This window comes from Etheostoma spectabile, chromosome 2 (genome assembly GCF_008692095.1).
Source record: "Etheostoma spectabile isolate EspeVRDwgs_2016 chromosome 2, UIUC_Espe_1.0, whole genome shotgun sequence".
Taxonomy (NCBI): domain Eukaryota; kingdom Metazoa; phylum Chordata; class Actinopteri; order Perciformes; family Percidae; genus Etheostoma; species Etheostoma spectabile.
The window spans coordinates 16,417,820-16,445,742 of NC_045734.1; the positions used below are offsets into that span (position 1 = coordinate 16,417,820).

Here is a 27,923-nt window from a genome sequence, read left to right on the forward strand (position 1 = left end):
CCCCCCCCCCGCTCTGTCGCTCTACACATCCTGGCTCGGCATGATACCCTTGAGAGCAGCCCCACAATCCTCTCTCCTTCTGAGAGGGATGCTCAGTAGCCTTTCCTCTCTTCGTTTCTTCTTCTACCCTCCTCTCTCTCTGCCTTTAATCCTCTTGTTTTCTCTGTCTGTGACATGGCTCACATTTCCAAATCTTTCTAATCATTTACTTCTCTCTCTTGCATACACTCTTGCATGCATACTCAGGTGTACAGAGTCACTGTGAGACATCAGTGAGTGTGTGTGTTTAACTGGCCAGAGGAGGCTGACATGCCGGCGTTGAGCGTAATCGCTGCTTCTTGACTGCTTCGGTTTGTGTGTGTGTGTGTGTGTGTGTGTGTTTGTGTGTGTTTATTTTTGTGTGTGTGTTTGAGGCTCAGCTGCTCTCATGATCATCTGCCAACACAGCCTCTGCTGCTAGCAACATGTTTCGACGCACAAAAAGGTAAATGGCAACAATCTGTTTCCGTGCAGTCTTTGTGAGCGGTTTGGTGTCCTACTGTTGTTGGTGTGTGTTTATTCATCGAGAGTGTTTTTCCATGATGTTTCCGTTGTCCCTGCCAGCTATCATGCTGTCTCACAGTTGTCTGCCTGCCTCCATTTAGCTCCAGCAGTATGGTGTGTGGGCTTTTGTGTGTGTATATTTTATGTCTTTACATGCATGTATGTTTGTGATTTTGCATACATCATGCTTTTATTTTGCGTTATCCAGCTTCTCAAGTACATGGAGTTTTGATATGTGTTTGCCTATGTATGTGTGATCACAGACTTGCTGGATGTGCATTTATTTATATCCCTGTTGAGCTTTATTGTAGTGATACACATGTGCACAAGGACTTAGTCTGCTTTAGATTATGGCTCACTCTTTAACACACACACACACACACACACACACACACACACACACACACACACACACACACAACACACACACACACACACACACACACACACACACACAAAGGTATGTGTGCACTAGGACAGTACACACACATAGCCTGTGTGCCAGTGATAGCATTATGAAGTGAATGTATTATTATCAGTGTCCAGGGAGTGCTGTGTAGCAGGAGCCAACAATGGGCAGTGTTGGAGTGCTGCCTGTTGGCACAAGTCCTTGCTCTTCTTGTTCTTCTGTTACCTCTTTCTCTCTTTCCTTCATTTTTTGTCCCTAATGTCACATTTTCCGTTTCTGCTTTCCTCAGTCCTTGTGACTCAGTCCTAATTTCTGCCTTTTAAAGTCTTCTCCTCTCCTCTCCTCTCCTCTCCTCTCCTCTCCTCTCCTATCCTATCCTCTCCCTGATGTACAATCTGTACCGACCCTTTAGTCCCTCCTGCGGTGCTTCATTTTAGCTGTCTTCGTCTCATCTGATCACAGGGGGATTAGTCTGAGTGTTTACCATTGCTCCGACTGTGCAGAGAATGAACAGCAGGATATTCTGTACATGAACAAGAATAAACCCCTCCTTAGTCAGACTGTCGGCCACCATGCAGAGTGTATGTGTTTGAGAATGAACATGTAGGTTTAAGGAGAGTGTTAGCGGTTGCCTTAACAGCTTAGCATGTTTACAGTATGTATGTTTTTGTGTATCACAAAATTGTTGTTTGTTCTTAATGTTTCATGTGTGTGAATCAGAAAATTATAAGATCACAGTTTTATAAGGTGCAAATTGCTTGTTTTGTTAAACCTAAATATATAAAAAAGTACAGTTAAAATAAACAGAAAAAATAGAGCATTGGTATTTTTGTTTGATAAATGTCTTGAAGATGAATTGTCAAAATTGTTGTCTATTAATTTTCTGTTGCTTCACCAACCAATTAATAGACAAATCGTTTCAGCACTAGGCATGCTCTGTATTATTAAGTTGTGTGTATATGTGAGTATGCACTTCTGTTATTTAGCTATTTAGCTATAATTATTGATGCAAATGGGGTGGACAAAATAATAGACACCTCTGCAATGCAATACAGTTCAACATCACCAAAAACTACATCATCAACATCACCACAAAGTTGAATCAACACCTTTCAAAAAAAATGTATACAGAAACCAATTATAATTTACTGAAGGTTGAGTTCATTGGAGGACTGTTGTATTGGGTTGTTAGTGTTAGCTAGGTGGACCTAATAATCTGGCAACTGAGTGTAGAAGAAGATACTGTCGCTTGTGTTGAGATAACATTTAACTCTGGCTTCTTTTGTTAAATGAAAAAGGAAAGTTTTCCTTTCTCAAAGAAAGGCATTATAAAAAGTATTATGTGTTAGTGTTGAAACTCTAACATACTAGAGTTTAACATTTCATTTTAGTGTTGAAACTCTAGTAGAATTTTCAAACAATACCTAGCCCAATATCGGAACCCTCTCCAATTCTGTTTATAGAGATTTTACCCAGCCCAAATTCTGAGGTATAAATATCACCAGATCATTTATCCCTGATATTTTATTGCCTGCCTGCCTGCCTGCATTGTTTCATTAGTGCATGTGTGTGTTTTCTTGGCTGGTTGTGACAATTAAGTGAGATAATGCTTTGTGTCCACTCCCAAACAGATTGAGCTAAAAGAAGACAAAAAGAGTAAGTGAGAGAGAAAGAACATGAGGCATGAGAGACAGAAAAAGCAGCAAAACTACAGGAAGAAGAGAGTGGGGTGGGATGCAAGACAGAGCCTTGTGTAGAGTCTCAGCCTACATTTAAGAGTAGCCCAGTGGGGTTAACTGAGCCCATGATGAAAAACTCTTAGATTGTTTGTCTACTTCCTTCCCTCTCACTTCAAGGTAAATTCCTTTGGCTTGTTGTTTAAAAGATCACCACAGGGAGACAGAGCTTTCAGGGACTGAAGGTGGTCTTAATGTTTCTCTCACTCACACACAGGATATACATTATCATCCCACTCATACATATGTGTACATGTTGCACAGTGCAAATTATCCCTCTCATGAACAACACAGGACATTTCATCCCACTCACACAGTACATTTTGTCAATGTTCGTTTTTCACAAAAGAAGAAAACTTTAATTCAGCGGAGCTATCATAAAAACATTGGATTTATTTAGCCTACAGTATATGCTCTCTTCCCTTGACTCACAATATAACCGAATGTTGTTATTGCTGATTATTATAATTACACTGCATTAAATATATTATAGTTACAGTAGAAACTGAGTTGCCCTTTGGGGATTAATAAAGCTATCTGTATCTGTACACATATCTTTTACCTTGCTACACTAGTTTCATTTTGCACGCATCTACCATCATTGTGACTGGTAATCAAGGATATTTTAAGCTTGACTAAAGCATACTGTACATTATGATGATGGCCCTTATAGCTCAGAAGTAGGCACCACAAGTATTTACTTTGGCAACAACAAATGAACCATGGTTACAATGAAGCACATACTTAGTGGTGTTATGGCTTTTAGAGGTGATTAAATTAAGGTGCTTTTGCAGGTATGTTTGGCTGCATGTTGTTCATACATGAGGTTAAAATAGCTTCTACATGCTTACAGATGCATAAAGATTGAATGTTCAGTTACATACTGTATATTTGTGTAGTTGCATTGCTTGGCTGGTATTTTTTAATGAAGGAGCTGTGCAGTGAAAGATGGAAAACTCGTTTCCATGCTCTACTCCTGTTGTTTGTACCATGGCAGCACCATCTGTTACTGGCTGGTGTTCAGGGTGGCCTTAACCAAAACACACAGACTGTTTGTGGTTTATCTTTGATATTGCAAAGACATGAAAACACAACATATCATACAGGCATGTGTTGGAAGACAACATGGCGACATGAATTGCATATGAAATCATTTGGTCATTTTCCAGATAAATATCAATCTGCTTAGAGGTCATATTTAGGCTGTGCTTTCAGGTTTATGTTTTTTTTGGGAACACTTTAGGGTCAGGGTACATGAAGGCTTTGCCTTAGCTGTATAACTGCAGGGCAAACCCTGAAGTAATACAAATAATCAGTAGTTGCAGCTCTACTGTATAGTGTCCTGTGGAATTGTTGAAACAATGTTGTTACTGTGCGACTCTGCAATCAGCAGCCAATACATGCTTGTTTCTTGTCTAATGTCATTAAAAGTGCAACAAACAAATTTGGACCTTCTGTCCAAGATGTTACCGAAGCATTCACTGCATGCAAACCACACAATAAAGAATAATGTTCACAAAATGCCAAAGCTGTTCATTTACAATACAGCTGTTCCTTGTTTAACACCATTAGTGTCATAATTCAAAGTCTAGTTGTTATTATACCAGACATATTGAGTTAAGTATCCTACTGCAATCTCCATTCATACTTCCCTCAGAGAGATAGAAGCGGTGGCCTTGCTTTGTTGTTAATCCATTTGCATTATCAGATTAAATCACCTTGAATGTCTATTAGAAATGCTGCGAGACTCCCCGCTCATGCAAATGAGTGCTGCTCATTGAAGGAAGTGTTTTATCCTGTATATGACGTGATGGCTACTGATCATTTTGCTGTGAATAAGGTCACAGTGGGAATTAAGTGAAATGTCATGATCATGGTGATTCAGAGCTTCTCCCGGTCTCAGTAACTGCAGAGAGCTGAGGAAGCAACAGCCGCGGTGGAGAGACTAAGGCAGACAAACAGGAAACCAGCACACGAGACTGAATGTGACACATGCAGAAAGATCCAGATAGGTCTTTGCACTGCCACAACTTCCTGCTGCATCCCTCTGCCTGAGGATACACTTTTACACCTTTTAGAGGACCTCTGACAACACCTCCGAGTGGAGACAAGTGATGTGACTAAAATAGACATCTGGATGTTTATTGTGTTCTATTTATGTGCTGTGGCCCGACTGTGGTGTGTTTCAGACCAGTGTATCTTTGGATACCATGGTATTGAATGCGATTTGTTCCAATATAACTAGTTTTAAATGTTTACCTTTTTTGATTATTCTCAAACATTTGTGAAAATGGAAGTAATATCATTCTGTCACATTTCTATATCATAACCATATCAAACCTAGTTAACGTGTGTTTGAGCAGTGTAGAGACCAAAACCAGGTAATTAAAGAAAAGTAAAAAAGAAAAAAATCCAATTCTTAGAAAATGCTAAAAGTTGGATCTTGATTCAAGATTTTTTTTTGTCACAGTGATCTAAAGGTCAAGAATGAACTTCCATTCTCAAATAGAAAAATATGATAGTCCTTAAAGGAAATGTTCAACATTAACTTTATTCACATTCTTGCTGAGAGTTAGATGAGACAACAAATACAAATTTTCATGTCTGTCTGTTAAGTAGGAAACTAGAGCATGCAATAAGCTCCGCTTAGCATAAACACTTGAAGTAAGAGAAAACAGCTAGCCGGGCTCTGTCCAAAGGTCAAAAATCTACCTACTCCATGAAGTCACTGGGCCATGCTGTTCCTTGTTTGTCAAAATATAACTACAGCACACACTGTATGCACTCCCCCTAAAACTAGGATACAACATTTTATGTTTGCTTTAGATGTGCTGGTAAGCATTTTTATTTTTTAAACTTTAAACCGAACCACCTACCTGTTTGCCCCTGCTTATAATTGTTCTGCTGAGCTAGAATTGTCAGAGGTCACCGGGCCCCCTGATGTGAGATGACTTGATGGGGTGTTGATTTGATTAAGACAACAGCTTCAGGCTCTGACAGACCTCACCTTTGTTATTTATCAGCCACTTACTCAGACCATTATAAAATTGGCTAGTTAGACACTAGTTCAGCCAGAATACAGTCTGACTGTCATTCAGCATGTTCATTATCCACCCAATTGGTCGGTAATGTAGGCAGTCAGCTCCTCGGTATGCCAGCCAAGTTTTTAGCAAATTGCACAACACGCTTACTTACCAGCTCATTACATAATAAGTCACTGTACTTAGGAATCACATCAGATGTATCGAACTAGCACCAACTCCTTAAACGTACATTTTCCCCTTAGTCACAGCATGAATTGCCAAAATGATTGCTATTTGCTGAAATAACTGGGCAACTCAGTTACTTACTTTTTTGTGACCTAGTTTCTCTTTTCATTTTCATTCTTTAGCTACATTCTTTTTCTCTTGTACAACTGTGTGACTATATGGTTGTTACTTTGTTGTTTATCCCCTCTTTCATGGGGAATAACAGCAAAAAACCTCTATGTACTGTATGTCTCTCTGTGCTACATTGCAAATCAACAAGAAAGCCATGTGACTAACCCCTAACCCCTGCAGCATCCCAAGACTGTCCTGTTGTATGTTTTCTTTCTAGTTTCATCCTGTCGTCCCATCCTCTTTTCGTTTTTCACATTACCAGTTTGCTTTCATCTGCTTTATGTCAGCTTCCCTCAATCACCCCCTTCTGAATGCTTTATGCTTTAAAAAAAATCTGCCCATGTGGCATGATTTGGCCATCTAGATCCTGATGGATATTTTGGACTCTGGCAGTAAGGACAGTGGATGTTGCATAATAGGATGCACTAACAGGGAAACAGCCTGTTGGTCTAGAAAGCTTTTTTAAAGAGAGAGATCACCTGACAGGAAGTGAGCCTGGACAGATCAATGGTGTAACCATCAGAAGCGTCTAGTGTCCTCTGTGCCCTGTGAGTCAGCACTTAGAGCAGAAAATGACACTACTGACAGAACACACACACATAGTTAATAATCTGCTAGGTAAAACGCATTAAGCATGCAAGTGCTTGCTCACACCTCAGTGTCTGTGCTTCATTCTGAATCAGCTCATTCCTTTAATAAATTTTGCACAATATGGAGCAGTTTTGTTTAAATGGCTGCTGTGTTCTCATCAGTGACCATCCGTTATAATGAATGTGCTCAGCTTTAATATACAGCCTTCAGAGGCCTTTTTGTTTGTGGATGGAGCTTCACAGGAGGAGGGCAGTGCAGTGGAGCTTTCCCTCATGGAGAAGTAATTTAGGAAGTAATTACAAAGTGCCAAAGAAGCATAATAAAATTAAATACTGTTATTTATAACTGCTATTTATAAATGACAGTATGATAATGGTTGGAAGAAAATCATGAGAAAGGATGATGTAAAAACAATAAAATGTAAAACAAGTAAACCGTTTTTTTTTTGTTTTTACTGAGGATGATGTTTGACAGATTACCATTTATTAATTATTAATTAATTTCCATCTTCAGTCAAAATGTTCCACTGAAAAATACAAAATAAAAATAGTATTGTAGTATAATTGCTGTTTTTGAATTACAAGTATTTTTTTAGGCGCCACAGAGCAGTTAACAGGTCATCCTGTTACGCATTTTGCACTTTTGCTTCACTTCCTGTTGGTGAAGAAGGTCTTCTGGCCACCTTTGAGCAGCTGACAAATTTTAGAGAAAGTTTATTGCAGAGATCTTGGTGCATGGCTCAAAAGATGTCAGACAGGGACTCTATCACAGCGTACAGACTGACTTCTTGCTTCAACTTTGACCGCGTTCCTGTTCCTGCAGTAGTGGAGTGCATTTATGCCAACGTTTCAGATGTGCTTTCTTGCAATTTTATCCCTGGTTTAGATAATTTTGCTGACTTGTTTACAATTTTTCTGATTGTCGGATCTTTATTTTAGCAATATTTTTGTGTCCAGTACCCAGCAATTACCTCATAAGTACAATGCTATCGTAACAAAGACCTGTACTGTAATTAACCACCCTAGTTTGTAAACTGATTAAAGGTACTTTATGCACTTGTTCCATCCTAACTCATAATTCAGACGTATCAGTATCAAGCATGAAATGTGTTTTAATGACCTGTAATCAAGTGTTATTGTTTGCATTACTTATATTGCTGTAATGAGTGTTGACAGTCTGGGACAGTTTTGGGGGGTTATGGGACAAACACTTTGCACTTTGTTTTTTCCACGCGTGTTTGCACGTGTGCGTTGGTGCGTGTGTGCGTGTGTAAATGTGTGTGTGACTAATGGCCCAATGCCAGCCGAGGGCCTGCTGGGGGATAATTGCTAGTCAAAGCCTCTCATTACCACAGATTGACCTCCTCACAGCAGACTGACCGGGGCGTTGTAACCAATGGCAGCCCCGGAAGTTATTATTGGGTGCATTGAGAATGTCACTCATCCATGTCTCTGTTTGGGGTTTTAGCTCTTTCTGTTTCTTTGTTGGTTATCTTTGACACTATCTGTTTATGTTCCTCTTAACATTGCGTGTCACTATGCAACTCTTTCACCTACAAAATGCCCCTGTTGCTTTGGCAAATAAGTTTACTTGGAATCATAATCACTGCTGGGATCATTGTAAGAAGGAGACTTGGGTTTATGACCTGCTTTCAATGTGTTGTTACGTTTGGGCTACTAAACATTTGGTTAAAGCAGTACGAGTTGACTCGTTTGACTACTTTGGACAGCAGAACAGACTGTAAACACAACATTGACATATTATAAAACAAGATTTTATTATTCATTATTTAGTCGTCAAAGCAATAGTTGTGTTAGCAAACATTCACTCATTTACACATCCATCAGATGCATAGATTTTTACAGTAGAGTCATGCTTATGGCAACCTGATGAAAGCTAGTCCATGAAAGCTAGTCCAATATTCTCTGTCTTTTACCTCTGTTTTTGCTCTCCACCAACTCTTGAGGGAAATATCTTTCTCTTTAGCTGCTAAATGCTACACTATGTTCACCAGCTAGTCACTAACTATGTCTGTCTGCTTTTTGGAGCTGAACAGGTAGTGTACACAGTGTTTATCAGAGTTGATGAACAGTAATAAAACCAATGATGAGATGAAAGATGCTAGAATGCTGCCTAAAGCTGAAGGGAACTGCAGAGTGTGATAATTATCGTCTCATTTGATCCATTGTTAATACAAGTGCAGGGCCCGTTTGGAGATTGCCTGTCCGGAATGGGCCGATTACTTGGTTCTCAGTATTGTTTTTACAACTTTACTGTGTAAGTTCTTACAAAATTGTGACAGAAAATGCAATTATAAAACGCTTGGTTCCCAATATTGCTGCTTGCAGCGTTGTCAGGTGGCATGCCCATTTGAAGCATTTTTGAGAACCAATCATCTGATGGTAAATGGTAAATGTACTGCATTTACATAGCACCTTTCTACCTTACCAGAAAAGCCTTTTACAATTTGCCTCTCAATTGCCCATTCACATACACAGAAGTTGGCAACACTCCCCGGCCCCCGCTGCTGTACAGAGGCTCGTACAACAGCGTGCTGTGTGTGATGTCTTTGGTGCATGCAGAACATTTGAAAGACACACATATATACACAGAGCTTCCTTGATTTATAGTTAGTGAAAATATTGACAAGTGCAGCTTTAAGGATTGGGAAAGATTGTGGTTTTGGTCAAAATATTAAAAAGCAGCATAAAATGGTAAAGTCAGCGTAGACATGTTCACAGTCTTTTCCTGAAGTTATCCAAGTTCTTCTTTGAGTTGCAAAAAAACCCCATAGAAAGGTAAATCATGTTGTAGGAACAGATTTTTTTAGGATGAAACATGTTGACACTGAGCATTTTACAGATACATTCATTAGGAACATTTCATGTTGGCAGTGAACAAATTGTGAATATACAATGAACGTTTGTCATTAAGTTGCAAACAGAAATCAGACAAAATTGTTTCTTTCTTTCTTCCTCTTGTTCCTCCTGTCACTGTTTGGCATTCATCATTCTGGAGGTGTTTCTTAAGACCACCTAGATACAAAAAAACGCCTGTATCATGCATAAAAAGAAAAAAACATTGATTTGCTTTGCATCTTTTGACAGACTTAGACAGACACGGCAGTCTGACACTATCATACTTGTTTCTCTATCACATATTAAAAGTTGTTTCTCACTTGCTCTGGTGTCCGTCAACAGTGGCCCACACAATAGCAGCATGCACCATTGACCCCGATGAATCATACTCTGTCTGACTGACAGCACCACACGCCTCACCACCATACTCCTATGTCACACACACAGATTGAGCCTGCATGATGGATTACACAATGGATTATGATGGATTACACAACAGGCATACATACAACACACAAACATTATTTGGCTTCCAGCCATATCAACAAACACTCACAGTTTTGTGGTTGAGTGCATGGTGAGATCATATTTATCTCTTATATACCTCAGATCAGAGCTGATTTATTCTGATGCTCGCCTTCAATATTTCATTTGTTTAACAAGAGTTGTCTTTTTCTCACTGTGAGCTCTGGTGAAGGTAGAAAAAAAGGAATCAATTGTAGATGTTACCATTTGCTTCATTTCAGTGTGACTCTAAACGTGTTGCTATGGTAACATTGTACATTCTGCTTAATAACCTCTTCCCTCTCTCTCTTCATCTCTCTTCTACCTCTTGGTCAATTCACTATGGATAGACAATTATTTGTTTATAATTAGCTTAATTGGATCCAAATGGGTTGTCATATTTAAAATGAAATTGTCTCATTTACAGCAAAGTTTTATTTTTCTGTTTAAAATATATTTATGCGTAAGTGGATGACAACAAACAGTACCATCTACCTAGAAGAGGGTGGTGGATGATATAGTGCAGGATTGCTTGGCAGTAAACTGACAATGTGTCTACGTTTGATCACAAAACTAGAGACAGCTTTAGATTTATGATTCAAGGACGGCGATGTGCAGCGTACTAATTGTCTCTATCTCTCATTACGTACAAAATATCCTAAGCCACGCATGCATGCAGGCACCTTTTGAAACTAAATTGAGGTGAGCCTATTCTGCATGACCACACCTGTGACAGAGTGATTTAAAGTAACATTTTTACACAAAGACACACACACATTTTGAACACATTCCCACCTCTCTTATCTTTGCTTTTCCAGTCAAGTGAATCTACAGCATGTTAGTTATAAGTCCTCACAGCCACTTATAGCTCCTGTTCTGTAACCTTCACTGACTGCCACCACTGTGATGGCTAATTATGTGGCCTGGATTTGAGGGCAAGGCAGGATTAATATGAACTGCTCAAATATGTTGTATTGCCTTTCTGATGATTTTGCTGTTTAGTCTAAGAGGAATATGGACAAATGATGAAAAGTATTGCCAGTTACTAGGATAATAGTTTTTTTATACAATGTTGTCATATTGGTATTATTATATTCATTGTTTACAATAACTTGTACTAATAGTTGCCGGTACTCTGCACGTAAATTTTTGTGTTGCACCGTAATTTCTAATGTGCACCCCTTAGTTCTACATGTAGATGTATATATATTTTTTCTATTTCATTATACTATTTACATATACCAATTCAAGCCAAACTTGGGTTAAAGATTTAAGAGATAACAAATCCAGATGCGCCGCATGATACTCCAGTACTTACAATTGAGCAATATACTATTTTGCTCAATGACATGCATAGAAATACTGAGCATGCCCACTGTGTGGTAGACAGCACTCTCCTCTACCATCACCAAAATGTCAAATGAGGAAACATCTTTTGAGGTAATGGTGTTCATTCCCACAGTAGAGCTGAGCAACTGTTGCAAAGTCTACTCATAGTAAAATATCACCAGACACTGTGATTGTCCTCAGTTCTCTCAAGAGTCATTTAATGTATTTCTGTTCATTGTTTGGGTTTTTCTGCCCACTGAACATTACTTGCTCACAAACATAGGTAGCGGCTATAGCTAGTGAACATAACAAAGCATTCAGCAGCTAAAGGGACAGATATTTCCCTCTGGAGCTGTTGGAGACTAAAATAGAGCTCAAAGGAGAGTGAATATTAGACTTACATTATCAGGGGGACACAAATATGTCTCAGAGAAAGTCTAATATTGCAAGAAGTGTAGTTTGGCAACTGAAACTAACATGTTCACCATATGTGAACTTTATTAGATGATGATGTGTCAATGACTTGTTTACAGCTTGTTGCGCTTTGCCCAAGTGGCCAAAAAACAAAACAAAAATAATCCAAAAATCCAAAAAACAACAGCATATACTGGAATACATCAGATACATACAGTTAGAACATCCACAGATGGATGTTTTTACCCTCCTCTCCTCCCTGCTGCTTCTGTCTCTTCTCCTCCTTGCTGTTGCAGGAATACAAGTAGCAGAACTCTAATGTGACCTTTACTGGTGATAAATATGTGGCTTGCTGCTGGAGTATAACGTAATGAGCATTCCTATTTAACCTTTTTTTTTTTTACAGTACAAATGCTTTGGGCAAGAAGCCCTTTTACAGCATTCATTTAAGATAATGTTATAAACCACTGACTGCAAGTGACTGCAAGAGACTTCTGGTTTCATGGGAAGATTAGATTGCTTTGCCCTAGTGGGTTTTCATTCTGTTACTGTCTTTTAATAGTTTAGTTAACTCTATAACCCTAAAAAAGGGGAGTTCTGGACTTCCCACATTTCAATTATTCAACATTCTAACAGTTAATTGCAAAGAACAATGAAGCGGAATGATAACAAAGCCGAAGAAATGAAGGAGAAACAGATGAGTGAGGAGTTATCAAAAGATGGTGAAGAGATTTATTGAAACTGAAAATAATAAGTCACAGTAACACGGCAGGTAGGATTTAATCCTTTTCCCTGTAATATGTGGTTTGAGACATAGTGATTCACTGGTAGAGTCAAGCTGCTGTAGATGTGATTAATCATGAATCAAAGCTAAGAATATGTTCTGGAGTGAACATTGCGTATGTTCAAGTGATTCAGCTTTTGACTGAGGAAGAGTAGCAAGGAAAATGGGTACTAGAGACTTGAAGTTAAAAAGCAAATGAAATGAAAGACAATTGCAGTCATGAAGAAAAGAAGGAAAAGAGGAGTGTGGGTATGACACAGAAAGGAAATTAGGCGAATATACTGTATGTACCTCCAGTCTCCACTTTTTAGTCTTGTTCTTTTAATTCTCTCTCCTCCCTCACCCTTTCCCCTTTTCTTCTTCTGAGCGCTGTAGCAAAGGATGGTGTTCAGCCACTTTTTCTAAGCTAATGCATTTTCCTTAAATATTTCAATATGCTCCTCTGTTCTGCAAGGTACAAGCTCTGTCTTAGCTGGCGCCCAGAGAGTTGCACTGCCACCGATAAAATCCTGCCAGCGGTTTGATGTCTGAGAGTGCTAGAAACAACTGCTGAAGACTCGCATCACAAAGAGGGAGAGATAAGGAAGGATGTGGGAGGATATAGATATTGATCAAGGGAGAAACATCGAATGGCCGATGTGTGTTGTGTTTTTTTTTACGTTTGCGTTTGTGATTTATACCACAAGCTGTGTGCTGGCTGATGCAACATGGAGCAAACTTGTATTGTTCATCAGATGTGGTTCTGCTCTGCAAAATCTGATCTGACAAGCACTCCAGTGAAGCACACAAACAAGCAAGAAGGGCCTATGAGCAAAACCCAAACCACACTTGAAAATAACACCTAAAAAAATTACCTCTCACTTTTTGAACTATTATGTAAGCGTGTGCATCTCTGTGTGTGTTCCTTTGTAAAATTAATGTGTGTGCGTGCGTGCGTGCGTGCGTGCGTGCGCGCGCGTGCGTGCGTTCGTGCGAGCGAGCTATCATCTGTCTGGTATCGATGGAGAATATAATGAAGACAAATATTGACGTGCACTTTGTCTTTGTGTATGTTCTAGTTGCAGAACCAGTAACCGGAAAAGCCTCATCCTGACCAGTACGTCACCCACCCTGCCACGGCCGCACTCTCCACTGCCTGGACACATAGGTCAGTAAAAGTTAAAGACATAATACAGTGCAGGATTAAACAGTATATTGGACCAATTGTTTTTAGTTTTTTTAATTGACCTAGTTATTGACATTACATTAAAAAAAATATATAATATAATAAAATCTTGGTATTTTTTGTTGAAAAAAAGGAAAGAAAACGATTAGCCTTGAAGGTAAACTGAAAATCTCCTCTCACCTTGCTGCAGTGATGTAGAAGTAAAAAAATTTAATTAAATTATTTTAAAAATCGTCACCAAAACAATCTTGATACATTCGTGAATTGATTGTTTACCCCACCCATAGTAATTGTCATTCTTTGTCCAGTGCACCAGGCTCACAAAACTTAAACTGTCAAATTATGTAATGTTGATAAAAAATATATCAAGGTTCTGTTACTGTCTTGCATATTACTCACCTAAAATGTTTTCAGAAACTACTGTTATCTGTAGTTACTGCAACTTACTTTAATTTGAGAACGTTTATGACCCGGCCGGCATTTCTTTCCTGCTTCAAATCAGACCAAGCACCACCCCAACTTGCATGTGTCGCTCAGAGCTACGGTGGTTCATTGCTCTGATTGGTTGTAGGTCTATTCTATTGCGTCAGTTCAGCTCACAGTTGCCAGTTGTCATAGTAACGCATTAAGCTTTTCTGGCTTGTGAGTTTTCAAGGTGCACAGCGATGACAAATACTGACAATCATAGCAAGCAATGAAAAGGTTTCTTGTTGTAAACAGTGCTCTGACAAATGCTGATTCATCTCAGCCACCAGCACAGTCTGACATAACTGAATGAATGGATGAAAAAAAGGAGAGATGCTGAGGTATAATGTCCTGGCACCACTACACTAGAGGTCAGCAAGAAAACAAATTTTCAGTTGGTGTTAAGTTGCTCTTTAACTTAATGTTTAATTATTTACTAATAGTGTACAGATCAAGGAGAAGATACACCATTATGGTAGGTGTCTTGGAAGTAGCGGTCACAGTGAATACACACAGTTGTCGTTTTTATATATAGTGTTTTCTGTTTGGTAAAGAGTCATAGGTTTTTGATGTCAACTGATAAGAATTCAATGTTTATTTAAGAGTGAGGTTGACTAAATGAAATGGAAATGACTTGTAGAGTTACCTAAAAGCTAAAATTACTTTTATCCTGGCCAATAACCTATATTGTACTGTATGTTTTCGGCTCTGTTCTGTCCATATGTATTTTAACAGGAAGCAGTCCGTTGGACAGCCCGCGCAACTTCTCACCAAGTGGACCGGCCCACTTTTCCTTTGCTTCCTCTCGCAGGTTGGCGTCCCGCCTTTATTCACACAATAAGTCACACATGCAACCTACAAAGGCAGTGCGAAGTAGTTGAGTGAAATTGTTGTTAGGATTATTTGTGATGCACAAACGCACGCACGCAAACACGCATTGAAACAATCTAGGGAACACACACAGTGACACACGCACAAAACTGAAACTGTACGTCACAGCCTTGTCTTAGACCTCTGCTGCTCACACCAAAGGTCTTTGTTACTAAATCCTGGGCCATGGTGCCAGGATGCAGCCTAAACATGTCCCTCATCACTCACTCAAAGGAAGTGTCAGACATAGCTGGAGAAGGCCTGAGGGGAAAGAGGAATAAAAGGAACAAAAGTGTAATTGGATAGAAAGGAAGGGAAGGTGTTGGGATTGCTTTAGTATAACTGTGTTGTTTGGAGGGACTAACATAGAAACCAATATTGGAGTTGAAAGTGATAGAGAATACAGTATTTGATTCTAACATATGCTCTCCCTTTTCACTTTTATTTGTCTTTCCTCAGGGCTGATGGTCGTAGATGGTCCTTGGCTTCACTGCCTTCCTCAGGATATGGCACCAATACACCCAGTTCAACAGTAAGAGAAAGAAAAACCCACACTCCTAGCTCTTATTACACTTAATCTTTTCTGTAGTGAATGTGGATCGGTCAAGTTAACTGTTGTAGGGGCGACCTCTAGCTCACCCAGTAAGAGCGTGCGCCGCATGTAGGCTGAGGCCTGCAGCGGCCAGGGTTCAAATCCAACCTGCGGCCCTTAGCTGCATGTCATCTCCCATCTCTCTTCCACCTTTCCTGTCTGTCCACTGTCACTTTGAAATAAAGGGAAAAAGCCCCCAAAAAATATTCTTTAAAAAAAAAGTTATCCGTCGTGTATTATTACTGTAGCAGCCACTGCACCTTATGCTTTCTCAAATGTAGCATAGATCTATAAATGTACAGGCCAAAAGTTTGGACACACCTTCTCATTCAATGTGTCTTCTTTATTTTCATGACTATTTACATTGTAGATTGAATGAGAAGGTTTGTTCAAACTTTTGGCCTGTACTGTAAATGTTTCCTTGGTTACCCAAAACTTGAGGCTATCAAACAGGACACCAGCAATCTTCTAAAAAGTCTGCTGTAGTGGAATGTGAGAATGTGACTACATCTACTTAAAAATCCCCAATGACTTACTTTTCATGATATTTTTGATGTATCTTGAATTATCATCTATGTTCTTTTGCTTCACATAGGCTAAATAAAGGTATTTCAACCATACACTGGTGCATTAAAGCGAATCCAAATGCAACAAAAAGGAAGTTGCTGATGCTTAAAACTTCACTGGGGGAGGAGACTCAGACTCCCACTAGGATATGCCCCCCCTTCCCCAAAGGCAGATTTTATATATATATATATATATATATATATATATATATATATATATATATATATATATATATATATATATATACACACACACACACACAGTACAGTATACCCACTACAATACATTAGACTACACCACTGGTGCTAATGTTCTAAAAGTTGCATGTTCTACTTTGGTCTCGCACCGGTTTGAAATGTTAATAGCCACCCTTGGAACTAAATGCCATGCACACACAGTCACACACACACCCCTGTGTTCTTTGACTTTGTACTCACTGCTGCAAGTCTCAGCCGATTGTTTAAAAGCATGTAAGTGCTAAGGAACATGCATCCCCTGTAAACCAGGACCAAAAATAACTCATCAGCTTCTAAGATATGTTCGACCTGATTTATCTGCAGCTGATGACTTGGCCTTTCTGAAAAAAGTGGAGCAGGGGAATATAACCAATCTTTATTTCTCTAACCATCACTTTATTGCCAGAGAAGCGGAGATGGATGGTTAAGAGTGGTAACAGAGACAAATAAGAGAGAGTGTAGGTGGAAACTGTTTTGAAGCAAACAGAGGGACAACAACCATGTTGACTTTTGTCTGAGTGAAGCATAAGAGACTACTCAGAGAAATGAACCCTGCCAAGGCCCATTTGGTAAATAGTCCATTTGAGAAATGGACCTTAATGTGTATGATGCTCAGTTGGAGACAAGGTGTTGACTCATAATCCACCCCTGTACACTTCTGTCTGACTTCCTCTCATGCACATCCTCACAGCTGCACACATAGAGAGACATACAGTATGCTGCAGGCGAGTTATTGATCTCTCTTTACCGGTAGATGAGTTTAAAGATGGTTTATTATCAGTCTCTCCATATACTCCTCTCCACTTCCATCACCCTCCCCCCTCCATCAGGTTTCAGTGCTCTGCTAGTTCTTACATGGGCCATTACTCACTTGACTAGTAACAGCAGGACCCTTGCATACTAAACAGAGTAGATGAAATGTGTGTGGGTTTATTTGTGTGTTCGTGCGTGTAGACGTTTCTTACATGTAGATGTGAACCAAATTTATGCTGGAAAGCTAACAGTTAAAAGTGGAGGAAGTAAAAAGGATGAAACATTACAGGTACATCCCAACTTTACCTTGTTGGAAATCTGTTAGGTGTTGCTCTCATCATAAGTTTTTTTTATCAAATAATTAATTTACAAACAGAAATGCAGATTTCAAATGAATTATTAAATTAGCTTGTTAAAAACATGCAGCTGTAGAAATGACTCATGAGCGTTCAGTTTCTGGGCAGTGAGATCCATTTACAAACTAGGGTTGAACCTATACGTTACAAATACTAAATAAAGTTTTGATGCAGGTGTGGATGCTGCAAATGGTTCATTTTAAGGGAAAACATGCAGGGACTAATTTCACGTTCTGTTTTGCCATGTGGGAGGAAATATGAAAAAAGTAATAATGCTAAAAATGGTAACTGTACACCCTTGTTATTGCATTATTAGTGTATATGTGCAAATACAAACTTTAAGGTATCAAAAGACTAAGGAGCTGTTGAGGCTGACAGACCGGTCATACAGCTGTGGAACTATCATCAGAAATCTGACTTAAGATGATGATGATGATTTTCTAAAAACAAAAACTATTTCCCTGCATGTTTCCTTGCATGTTAGATCTCTAGTTACGTCTTCAGTGAGAGGGACTAAGACGCAGGTGAAGGAAATCCGGATGTGATTAATTTAAATTGAGATGCACCCTGTGACTGCACAAAAAAATGAGGCAGATATGAGTTTTTCTATTTATGACAACCATTATATCCAATGGCATTTCCCTCAGTCTCCAATCTCTCTGTGTCTCTCTGATTCTGTTGACTGGACCTGCTGCATTCATAACATCATCATGTCAGTGTTTTTCTGAGGCTTTCAAGCAGCTAAGACCTGAATGGAGTCTCTAATGGATTTTTATAGCAGAAATCGTTGTGTGGCCAATGCCAACCTTGGTGTACCATCGGGAGATGTGCTCATTAAGCCTCCCATTGATCCAGGCTGGTTTTAACCTCCAGCACTGAAGAAAAGTCTTTTGTTTAAAAGTGAATAGTGCTGCCGTTAACCCCCTGAGGCAGCAGACACTTAAGGCAGCAGTCAAATTTTAGGTACTCATTCCCTGCAGTCTTTTTGCTTTGGTATTTAGTCCAAATTATTCTCTTTTACCCTCCTACACTAACTCCTTCTTGATATGTTTCTTGTTTTTCTACCTCACTCTCTCTTCCTTCCTTGTTCTTTTAAGTTAGTTGCTTCTTTGTTTCAGTTCTTTCCACCCACTCACATCCTAGTACACAATTTTGTTTCTTCTCTGTCTCTTCTCTTCTTTCTCTTCTCTTCACCACATCGATAAAGGTGCTCTTGCCATTTGTTTTTTTTCAATTACTGGATAATCTATTTTTAAACCATTGACAATGCAGCAGCAACAGACGTTTTTCAAAGAAACCCAACAAAGAGCAGTTAATAATTTAACCTTGGCTCTTTTTCATGTCTCCCCTCAGTCATCCAGCTCATCCCAGGAGCGTCTGCATCAGCTGCCCTTCCAGCCAACCATGGATGAGTTGCACTTCCTGTCCAAGCACTTTGGCAGCACCGAGAGCATCACGGACGATGATGGGGGCCGACGCTCACCGCACGCCCGCCCTCGCTCACGAAGCCTCAGGTGAGAGCACAGCAGGTCATGGGCAACAAGACAATTTGATCAAATAAAGACAAGCATCTAGCCAACTTTAATTTAGGATGTCTACATATAATTTGTCCATGGGAGCAGAAGCCATATAAGGACTTACGTGCTGGTTTCTTTTAGTAGCAGGAAGTAGCCCCCCAGTCACAGACTTAGCGTAAACATAATGTTGTGACTTTTTTTTCCAGATACGAAACAGCCTTATTTGTGAGTAGTTAATTTGTGGACATTATCTGGTGAAGAAAAAGAAAACAAAGGTAACCAAAATTCATCATGTCAAGCTTTTATGAAAGGACATTCGGCTGCCCTTTAGGATTATGAAAGGAACAACTTTCTTCTGTCATGAAGAGATGCAGAGGGCTCTTAATCATTGACTTAGAGTACAGGCCTTTTTGTTGCTTATCTTTTAAAATTCTAATATTATTATGTATGTATTATAGTGTATTTGTCAGTGCTGTTGGATGCTTTATTTTCTACAGCTGTCATTTTAATAAGAGGAGATACTCAGTTAGCTCTATTTTTAATTAAAGACAATGTATATTAATATAATGTAAATATAATGTAAATATAAAGTCTACACATACAGTACAACAACAAATGAGCTCTTCACTCCTGTTTAAATAATGTCTACTTAAAACTGCAGTGCCCAGCTGTTTTAGAAAAGTACTGAACCTTTTTGTTTTGTAAATTTAGTATATATTTGGATTTTTCTTTTTTTTTAAAGATTTTCATCAGTTAATTGCTTATGACTGAGTGCTTCAAATGGAGTTGGGAAGTTAAAGTTGGGAAGTATTGAGGGACACACTTACATACATTATTGGTTTAGGCCCTAATCTATTACAATATACAGTACTACGGGGTAGATGCATTTATGCTGTTGCATCATATTTTATAGGCTGTATGCTTTGTGTGTAAAATCTTTATAAAAGTAAAATATTTACCCCTGAATTGTAATAAAATAAAAAGTAGAAGAAAATGGAAATGCTCAAGTTATGTCTTTACATGTAGTTCCTTTCCACCATTATTATGTCAGTCCACCTTCCAGTGCTTTAAGCCTCTCCAGAGTGCTGCAGTTTCTCTATTAGCAGAAATCTCTGGTATGCACTCCCTCCAGCCACACCTATTAAAGCCTCCACTCTCGATAGCAACGTGCCCCAGCTTCATACAAGTATTACAATTGTCTTTGGAAAGGGGGGGGGGTTCTGCCACGTGTTGATTTTGCATAGCCTTATATCTGTACATGTATGTGTGTAGGAGAGTGTGCATGTGACTCTGAATGTCTTCATGCTTGTCTTTCGTCAGTATCACGTGTGGTGTGACGTGCAGGAGGTCACCAGATACATTTGAGAAACTAAACTGAGTGCACTGAATTTTTGATTGGTCGATTAGCATAATGTACAGACAGGATGGACATGAGGGGAAGCAGTAAATTATTCCTTTATTCAAGGCAACAGTACATAATTGCGTCTCTCCAGCTGCCTCCCCTCACTCTCTCATGCTCTCTGTGTTCGTCTCTCTTCAGCCCAGGGCGCTCTCCATCCTGCTACGACAATGAAATAGTGATGATGAACCATGTCTACAAGGAACGCTTCCCCAAGGTTGGCCTCATACAAACAAATACACAATAGTAAACAATGCATCTATACACACATTAAATACACACTCAAACATTCTGCATGCATACCTCTTTAGCTACACTGATTTACATTTAAAACATTTAGTAGAGTATTTTTTCCAGGGTGACACACATTAATGCTAATTATTTGTAATGGCAAAATTCAGACCATGTTGGTGATTAGCTGACGGTACATTGAACACCACAGGGGGTGAACATGTGTCCAGAACAACAAGTAAACAAGCTAAAAAAATCCTTTTTTATAACAGAGGATGACTCCAGGCAAACAGTAGATCAGACAGTTCCTGCTAGAGCAAAAAGGTTTTACCTGGGAAGAAGACGGGTACCAGTACAGCCTTTATAGAATAACATCAGGGACTGAATCAACTACGGGAAGCTAATGTAGGGAGCGTAGCAGTGAGGTGTTTGGGCAACGTGAAGATCAAAAAGGTTGCTACATTTTGGATCAGTTGGAGGGATATGACCACCTGCAAAATGATATAAGCTAGCAAGACTTGAAAATGTTTAATGAATGCAGCAACATTGGGGTAGTATCCCCAAATGCACTGAGAGCAACAGCCAATCATTTACCAAAGTATTTTATTTTCTTTCAACATGGAGCAGATCAGTATGAGTGGAAGATTGGGCTTCAGTGATGAGCCAGCCAGGCAGCAATATATAATCCCAGCATGCAGAGACGCGAGACACAACAATAATTGAGTCAGAGTATAAGTATCACCAGTAGCATTATTGTTAGGACGCTTACCATAAAACTGTAATGTCCACATTTGACTCCCAGCAACGGAGATTCCAAATGTTTCCTGCCTCGTTTTCCGCTGTGATCTCTGTATTTTGTTATTTACCATTCTCCTCCTATTTCCAACATAAAGACAGTCAGTCAGAGATGAGCCTCTGAGATTTTATTTTACTGTTCTATGTAAGCTGTTGACACTGCAATGTGTGAAAACCCCTGGAGGTCGTCCATGTCTGACCTGTGAGTCAGGTCTAGCAAAGTCTAATTAGATCAGATATCTTGCTACAGGCCAATATGTAATCAAACTGTAAGCTAACCTCTTAAAGCTGCCTGCATGCCTTATATATTGAGACATAGATAGACGACTCAATGTCTGAGAGATACTTTTAGTTACTAGATATCTATTTCTATGAACAGGAAAATGTATGTCGGGAAATGTGTGTTACTCTGCAAGCCAGTTTCCTCAAACACTTGCCGGTATTCACAAACACATACACCCTGTGCTCATTCGCACTCATTGCACACTTCTCAGGACTGGAGCAGTAATTCATAATAATTATTTAATGGATGCTAAATGGGGTCTAAATTCTGACGTCATGTTTTTTTAAACATGACGTCCCATCTAGGGAAGGAATGTGATCAAATTTGTTTGTTGCCTTTACTAAGATTTGATGTGCTTCATCGCTGACACATTAGCAACTTTAGAAAAACTGGGTGTGGGTGATTTAACGTGGGGGCAGCCTGGCAACATAGGAGCAACTGTCTTTTAACCATCATCTTAAATTAATTTAGGCCACAGCTCAGATGGAGGAGAGACTGGCAGAGTTCATCCACAACTACTGCCCAGAGAGCGTCCGGCCACTGGCCGATGGGGTCCTTAGCTTCATCCACCACCAGGTAGCTGAGCTGTCCAGAGACTGCCTGACCAAATCACGTGAGGGTCTCATCACCAGTGTCTACTTCTGTGAACTGCAGGAGAACCTGGAGAAGCTGCTTCATGACGTGAGTTTGACATGTGAGTCATGGAGGTGGAGGTGGAGAGGAACATCAGTTCAAACATTGCACATCACTGACCTGTCTCTCTGTCTGCCTGTCTCTCCCTCGCTATCAGGCTTATGAACGCTCAGAGAGTTCGGAGCTCACCTTTGTCATTGAGCTGGTCAAAAAGCTCTTCATCATCATATCTCGTCCAGCCAGGCTCCTTGAGTGTTTGGTGAGTTTTATCCCTCAACCTAATAATGTCGTTAGTTTTGTGAAACAATCACTCAACACACACTGACATGGAATCACCAAATGAAAATCTATTTAATCAAGTGACAAGATCATTGTTTTTTCTGGGTTCCTTTCACTATGTTCACTTCAGTATGTTCTGCTTCATCTGCTGGGAAAGACTATTGTCCTCCCACATGGAGATGGTGGTCAACTCCTTTACACTGAAATGGCATTAAAGAATAAGCAGAAGTGGATTAGGCTTGCTACAGTGCATTCAGTTTGAAGTGATGAAACAAATGTGTCACAGCTAGAAGCTGACTTTAAGGCTTTTTTATCTTTTACATTGCATTTGTTTTACTTGTGACAAATAAAAAGACCTGGTATCTTTTTTATGATACATACCTGCATGCAATCTGTGTGCCCACACATCCGCCCTAGGTCTTAACAATATAGAAACCAAAAACCTTCAATTATGGCAAATTAGCAACACAAATATAGGCCCAATGTCAGTCACACATACCCCTTATGCCTTATATACGTTCAACCCCATGGCTGCAGATAGAAAGAATAAAGCAACATTTTAATATTTCAGTCATCAGCAAATAAGGGGAATTCAATCATACAACTATCATATATAATTATTTACACTCGCATGTATTGCTGAATGTTCAGACTAAGTGTCCACTGTCCACCAGTACAGCTGCTAGAAAAAGAGATCTTACCCCACCTTGTTTTATTCTGGAGAGATAAAAAAAAAATGATAATTTGAGTTTTTGAGCTGCCTTCAGAATAACTTGAAGAGACTATAGCTCCTTGTACTCAAACACAAGTAAGTGACAAATCTTTGTAAAAGCCCTACTTCTGTTAATATGAGTTCATCAGCAGGTTTTGATATCATAACATGACTATCTTTTGCTGCTGTTAAAGGGGCATTCCCCAGATCTTACACAAGGAGCTCAGTCACATGAGGAGTGCGGTAAGCATTTGAAAACATTTGGATAATCTCTTCTGAGATGAAAGGAGTGCTCCAAAGTCTGAAAAAATAACCTTGATAATGTCATTGGGGTAAGGCTTGAGACTAAAAATGATAACAAAATTATTAAATTAACAATTATAAAGTGGAAGTGTGGGGCTTGAAAATGTGTGCATTTAGAAGGCATGTTGGCTTTAATGAAAGATACTTTAGAGTTGCATAATAGGAAAGATAGGATCTAGAATTTTTTGGCTTGATCCATACTAGGGACTAAACATCAGGCTATCTCTTCAGCTTCGACTTTAAAAACCATACTTTTTTAACCCCTGATTTCATGGAAATGCAGTACTAAATTGAGAAAAATATCCTTTTAAACCTGTGGGCAAGCCTCTTTAATGAGCAGGAAGTCTTAGGAATGATTTCTCTAACAACATTTCAAAACATGGTAAGTAGCAATTCAATATAGAACCCTCTCTATAGATCATATCACCCCTATCTTTCAACAACTCCACTTGCTCCTTATCAAAAATCGCACTGACTACAAGATTCTCCTTCTCACTTTCAGGGCTCTCCACAACCTTGCACCTCCATACACACCCTCCCAGAACCTCTGATCTGTCTCCTCAATTCTCCTCACCACACCTCTTCCCCACTTAGCAACCATGGGGTTTAGAACGTTCAGCCATACAGCCCCTCATCTCTGGAACTCTTTCCCAGGAACCATCCGTGAAATTAACCCTCTCCCCACCTTCAAATCACAGCTCCAAACACTTTTATTAGATTAGCACATTTTGTCTGACCACGCTATTCTTATTTCTTACTAGTTCTGTTTTTGTTCTTTGTTTTGTTTTTATGTAGCTGTCTGTGTTCTTGTTTTTATTTACTGTTTCACTGCTGTAAGGTGACATTGAGTGATGTTAAAGGCACCTATAAATAAAATGAATTATTACTACTATGAATATATCACAGATGTTGGAAGCAACATACAATAGCTGTATTAGAATCAAAACAAGTGGATGTGAAAACACAATACCAGAACTCTACTCTCTACACTTGCACTTGTGTTGCATATTTTCGACATCCCCTTGCATTCAGAAATGGCTGCTAATGTACACTTATGGCTGCTGGTGTACACTTGCTTCCAGGAAATGTAGTTTCACCTTCAGCATTATTAATACAATAGATTTTAATGTATGAATTAAGATACTGTATTATGCAGTAGAGGTCATGGTTTTGTTTAAGCTTGTCAGTACATTAGACACAGCAGAGTATGCGCTTATCGCTGCAGGATATTTTTCCAACATAACTCAAAACTGTAAAATATTCTTTCCACCGCTTGTCGATCTTCTCAGCACCACATCAAATCTGCTGGGAGATGGAGCCGTGTCCTTGACTTGTTGATACTTCAACTTACTTAACAATAACAAGCCTCTCTGTATGCACAGGAGGCTTAGCCATACCTGACTATCAACTCACTGATTGATGGCTTCACATGTTTGTCATTGGTGTGGTCCCTCCTCCAACCACCCTTCGTCTCATCTTTCCGTTGCCAAGGCGACCGCCAGAAGAGGTCGATAGGGTCAGGCAGGATGTGGATGGGACTTAAGATCCTCATGGCCCTGAGGTTATAGAGGAGAAGACACACACAGATAAGATGTTGTCCACGGACATAGAGTTCATTTAGCATTCAAGTCAGCCGTGAGTTCTGATTTGGTGAAAATGTCACACAGTCTGTTGGCTGTTAGCTGCAGGGATATTATCCTCGAGCAGAGCAAGCTATCAATGAGTCAGGTTAATTCCCCCTTTCTGTACTCTTTCTTTTTTCTCCGGTCGAGGGGAGCAGATATGAGAGAGCAGGGAGGAGGGAAATGATCCCGGCTGCCCTAGGCTCTGCTTTCTAATCAAAATGTTATTCCACCAACAGGAATGAAACTGAATCCCACAGGACACAACAAAAGGCTGTTTCATTGCAAAAAGGATGTTTCAAGAAAGCAATTTAAAGTTGGGCGGTGTATTAACACTGATTGTGTTTGTTTGACAGCCCTCGAGCCGTGTTTGGTCATTAGTTGGCAGCAGGTTGAAGTAAATTTTAGTTTTGTAATTAGAAGTTGGACACACCTTGAATTACTTAAATGCATTTATGTGATTTGACACAATATAATATATATTAGTTCAGTTTTCAAATCGTTTTGTTACTGCTAACTAGGAGATCATTTATCATGGTTTAATACCCAGTATTAGTACCTATTAGTAGTACCTCTGTATGAATTCTGATAGATCTTCTGCAGTTATATTGTAGCTTCCTTTTGCACCTTATTATTTTCCTCTCCAATGATAGGAGTTCAACCCTGAAGAGTTTTACCATCTGCTGGAGGCAGCGGAGGACCATGCCAAGGAGGGACAACTGATGAAGGCAGACATCCCCCGATACATCATTAGCCAGTTGGGGCTGACCAGAGACCCACTGGAGGGTAAGAGAAAGGGAAAGAAAAGATATATACTGCGGGTTTTGTAGTTTCTGTTAAATTTAGCTTTAACAGGGAATATCCTATGTCCACAAAACGTATGTGTAAAGTCTTTAATTGTTCTGTTAGACATTGGCTGTTTCCTTGTGGTAAGGGGAATTAACAGTGATATTGTATTGAATTTCATCAAACCACATAGTTCAACATTGTGGGAAATACATTTTTCCACTTGAGAGAAGATACCCCTCTCAAGTCTGTGAGTTACTGAGCGTGAGCCAGTAGGTGATTGGCTTAGCTTAGTATAAGGACTGAAAGCTGTGGGAAACAGCTAGTTTGACTCTGTCCAAAGTGACAAAATAGACCCACACATCCTGAGGATTTAATCTCTGAAGTCCCTTGCGAGCAAACGTCCATATATCCTCTGATATATCATAGAAAAAAGCATTCCTCATAACTTCAGAACGTATTATTAACTAAACAAATTTTCAGGTTTTTAAGTTTCCTTCAATTCCAAAGTAATTCAGGGATAGTTGTCTGTACATCTATGGGTACATTACAACCAGGAACTGCTAACAACTAATTCAGCGTACTTTTAATCGTGCCAGTTTGTCCAAATGTAAAGAAACATAGGCACACAAAAAACACAGCCTACCGCTAACTGACTCCCTGGCAACATTATACATCCTGTTCACATCCAACCAAAGCCACCAAATTATGATGATAACTGTATTTCTAAAACTTAGAATAATTATCTCCAAAACGAATGTATTTTTGTGACACTGACACCCTTCTAAATCCATTCATACACATATATTTGCCAAGTTGTCAAAGCTGTGAACATACAGAAAATAAAGTCTAAAAGCCAGCGGTTGTCTTGTTCAGGTGCCAATGTCTCACAGTGTCAGTCTTTCAACATCACTGCATTAAGCCATCAATCAGCTTTATTGGTTGTACAGCACAAGGATGTGGAAGATGTAAAGTAGACTGGCTGGATCATTTGCTGGTTGGCGACATGGTGGCATCGCTGTGATTCATTAATCAACATGCTTCAGACTAGGTCCCCAAATTCACATTTCTAATTCACATCTGCTCAAGCCGCTCCCGGTCTCATCCATCAGGGGCTGTTCATTAGCTGATGGGTTAAGTGACCTGCAGTGACTCTTCACAATAAACCTCTGCAGTTTTATTTTTGAATTCATGAAAAATACGCGACTGCTAGGCCCTTTTAAGCTTATCTCTACTAACAATGTGCCACTTGATGTCTTGATCTTGCACTTTGTTTGCACCTACATTGCCATACAAGTCACACATGCACACCCACATAGCTGCTTGCTCACTTTCACACTTGTTTCTTTTCTTGGCTCCTTGGCTCATAGGAGCGTTGACAAGATCAGTTGTTTTCAGCGTCAAAGAAAAAGTGACAGAATGTAGGATTGTCACATTAGTGACTTTAATTTTACATAAAGTTAATATCTACAATGTGGCTTTGTTAACGTTTTGCAAAGTTAATTGCTAGTCAATTATTTCCTTGCTTCAACTAAACAGTTCTATAATCAGTGTATTCCAGCAGCTGTCACATACAAGAGTGGAAGAATACTGAAAATTAGCTGCTGCTCAAGAAAGGAGAAGGTACAAAGTGAGGGGGAGGGGGAGATGAAGGAGACAAGAAAAATTAATAGGAATAAGCTCTTTTAACTTTCATGTTATTCTTTCAGTGATCTGACACATTTGGTTTTTCATCTGTTTTTAAAAATTGAATAGCGTTTTTGTTTAAGATGTCTGAGCAGCGGCAATTTTTTTTTTTTTATCTGCTCACA

The 27,923-nt window shown here is 39.4% G+C and overlaps 1 protein-coding gene across 3 annotated transcripts in view; it reads left to right on the plus strand.

Annotated features, from left to right (window-relative positions):
- The window catches only part of mast1a (microtubule associated serine/threonine kinase 1a), a 62,627-nt gene that overhangs the window by 16,651 nt on the left and 18,053 nt on the right, over window positions 1–27,923 (plus strand). For 2 of the 3 annotated variants that reach the window (XM_032500397.1, XM_032500403.1), the window contains exons 3-10: window positions 13,607–13,695; window positions 14,914–14,989; window positions 15,508–15,580; window positions 18,906–19,066; window positions 20,610–20,685; window positions 22,249–22,458; window positions 22,568–22,669; window positions 25,980–26,112. In XM_032500397.1, the coding sequence (XP_032356288.1) occupies window positions 13,607–13,695; window positions 14,914–14,989; window positions 15,508–15,580; window positions 18,906–19,066; window positions 20,610–20,685; window positions 22,249–22,458; window positions 22,568–22,669; window positions 25,980–26,112 (920 nt within the window). Of the gene's footprint in view, window positions 1–27; window positions 485–13,606; window positions 13,696–14,913; window positions 14,990–15,507; window positions 15,581–18,905; window positions 19,067–20,609; window positions 20,686–22,248; window positions 22,459–22,567; window positions 22,670–25,979; window positions 26,113–27,923 lie in introns of those variants that run through there. The other variant, XM_032500411.1, reaches the window with a different exon arrangement.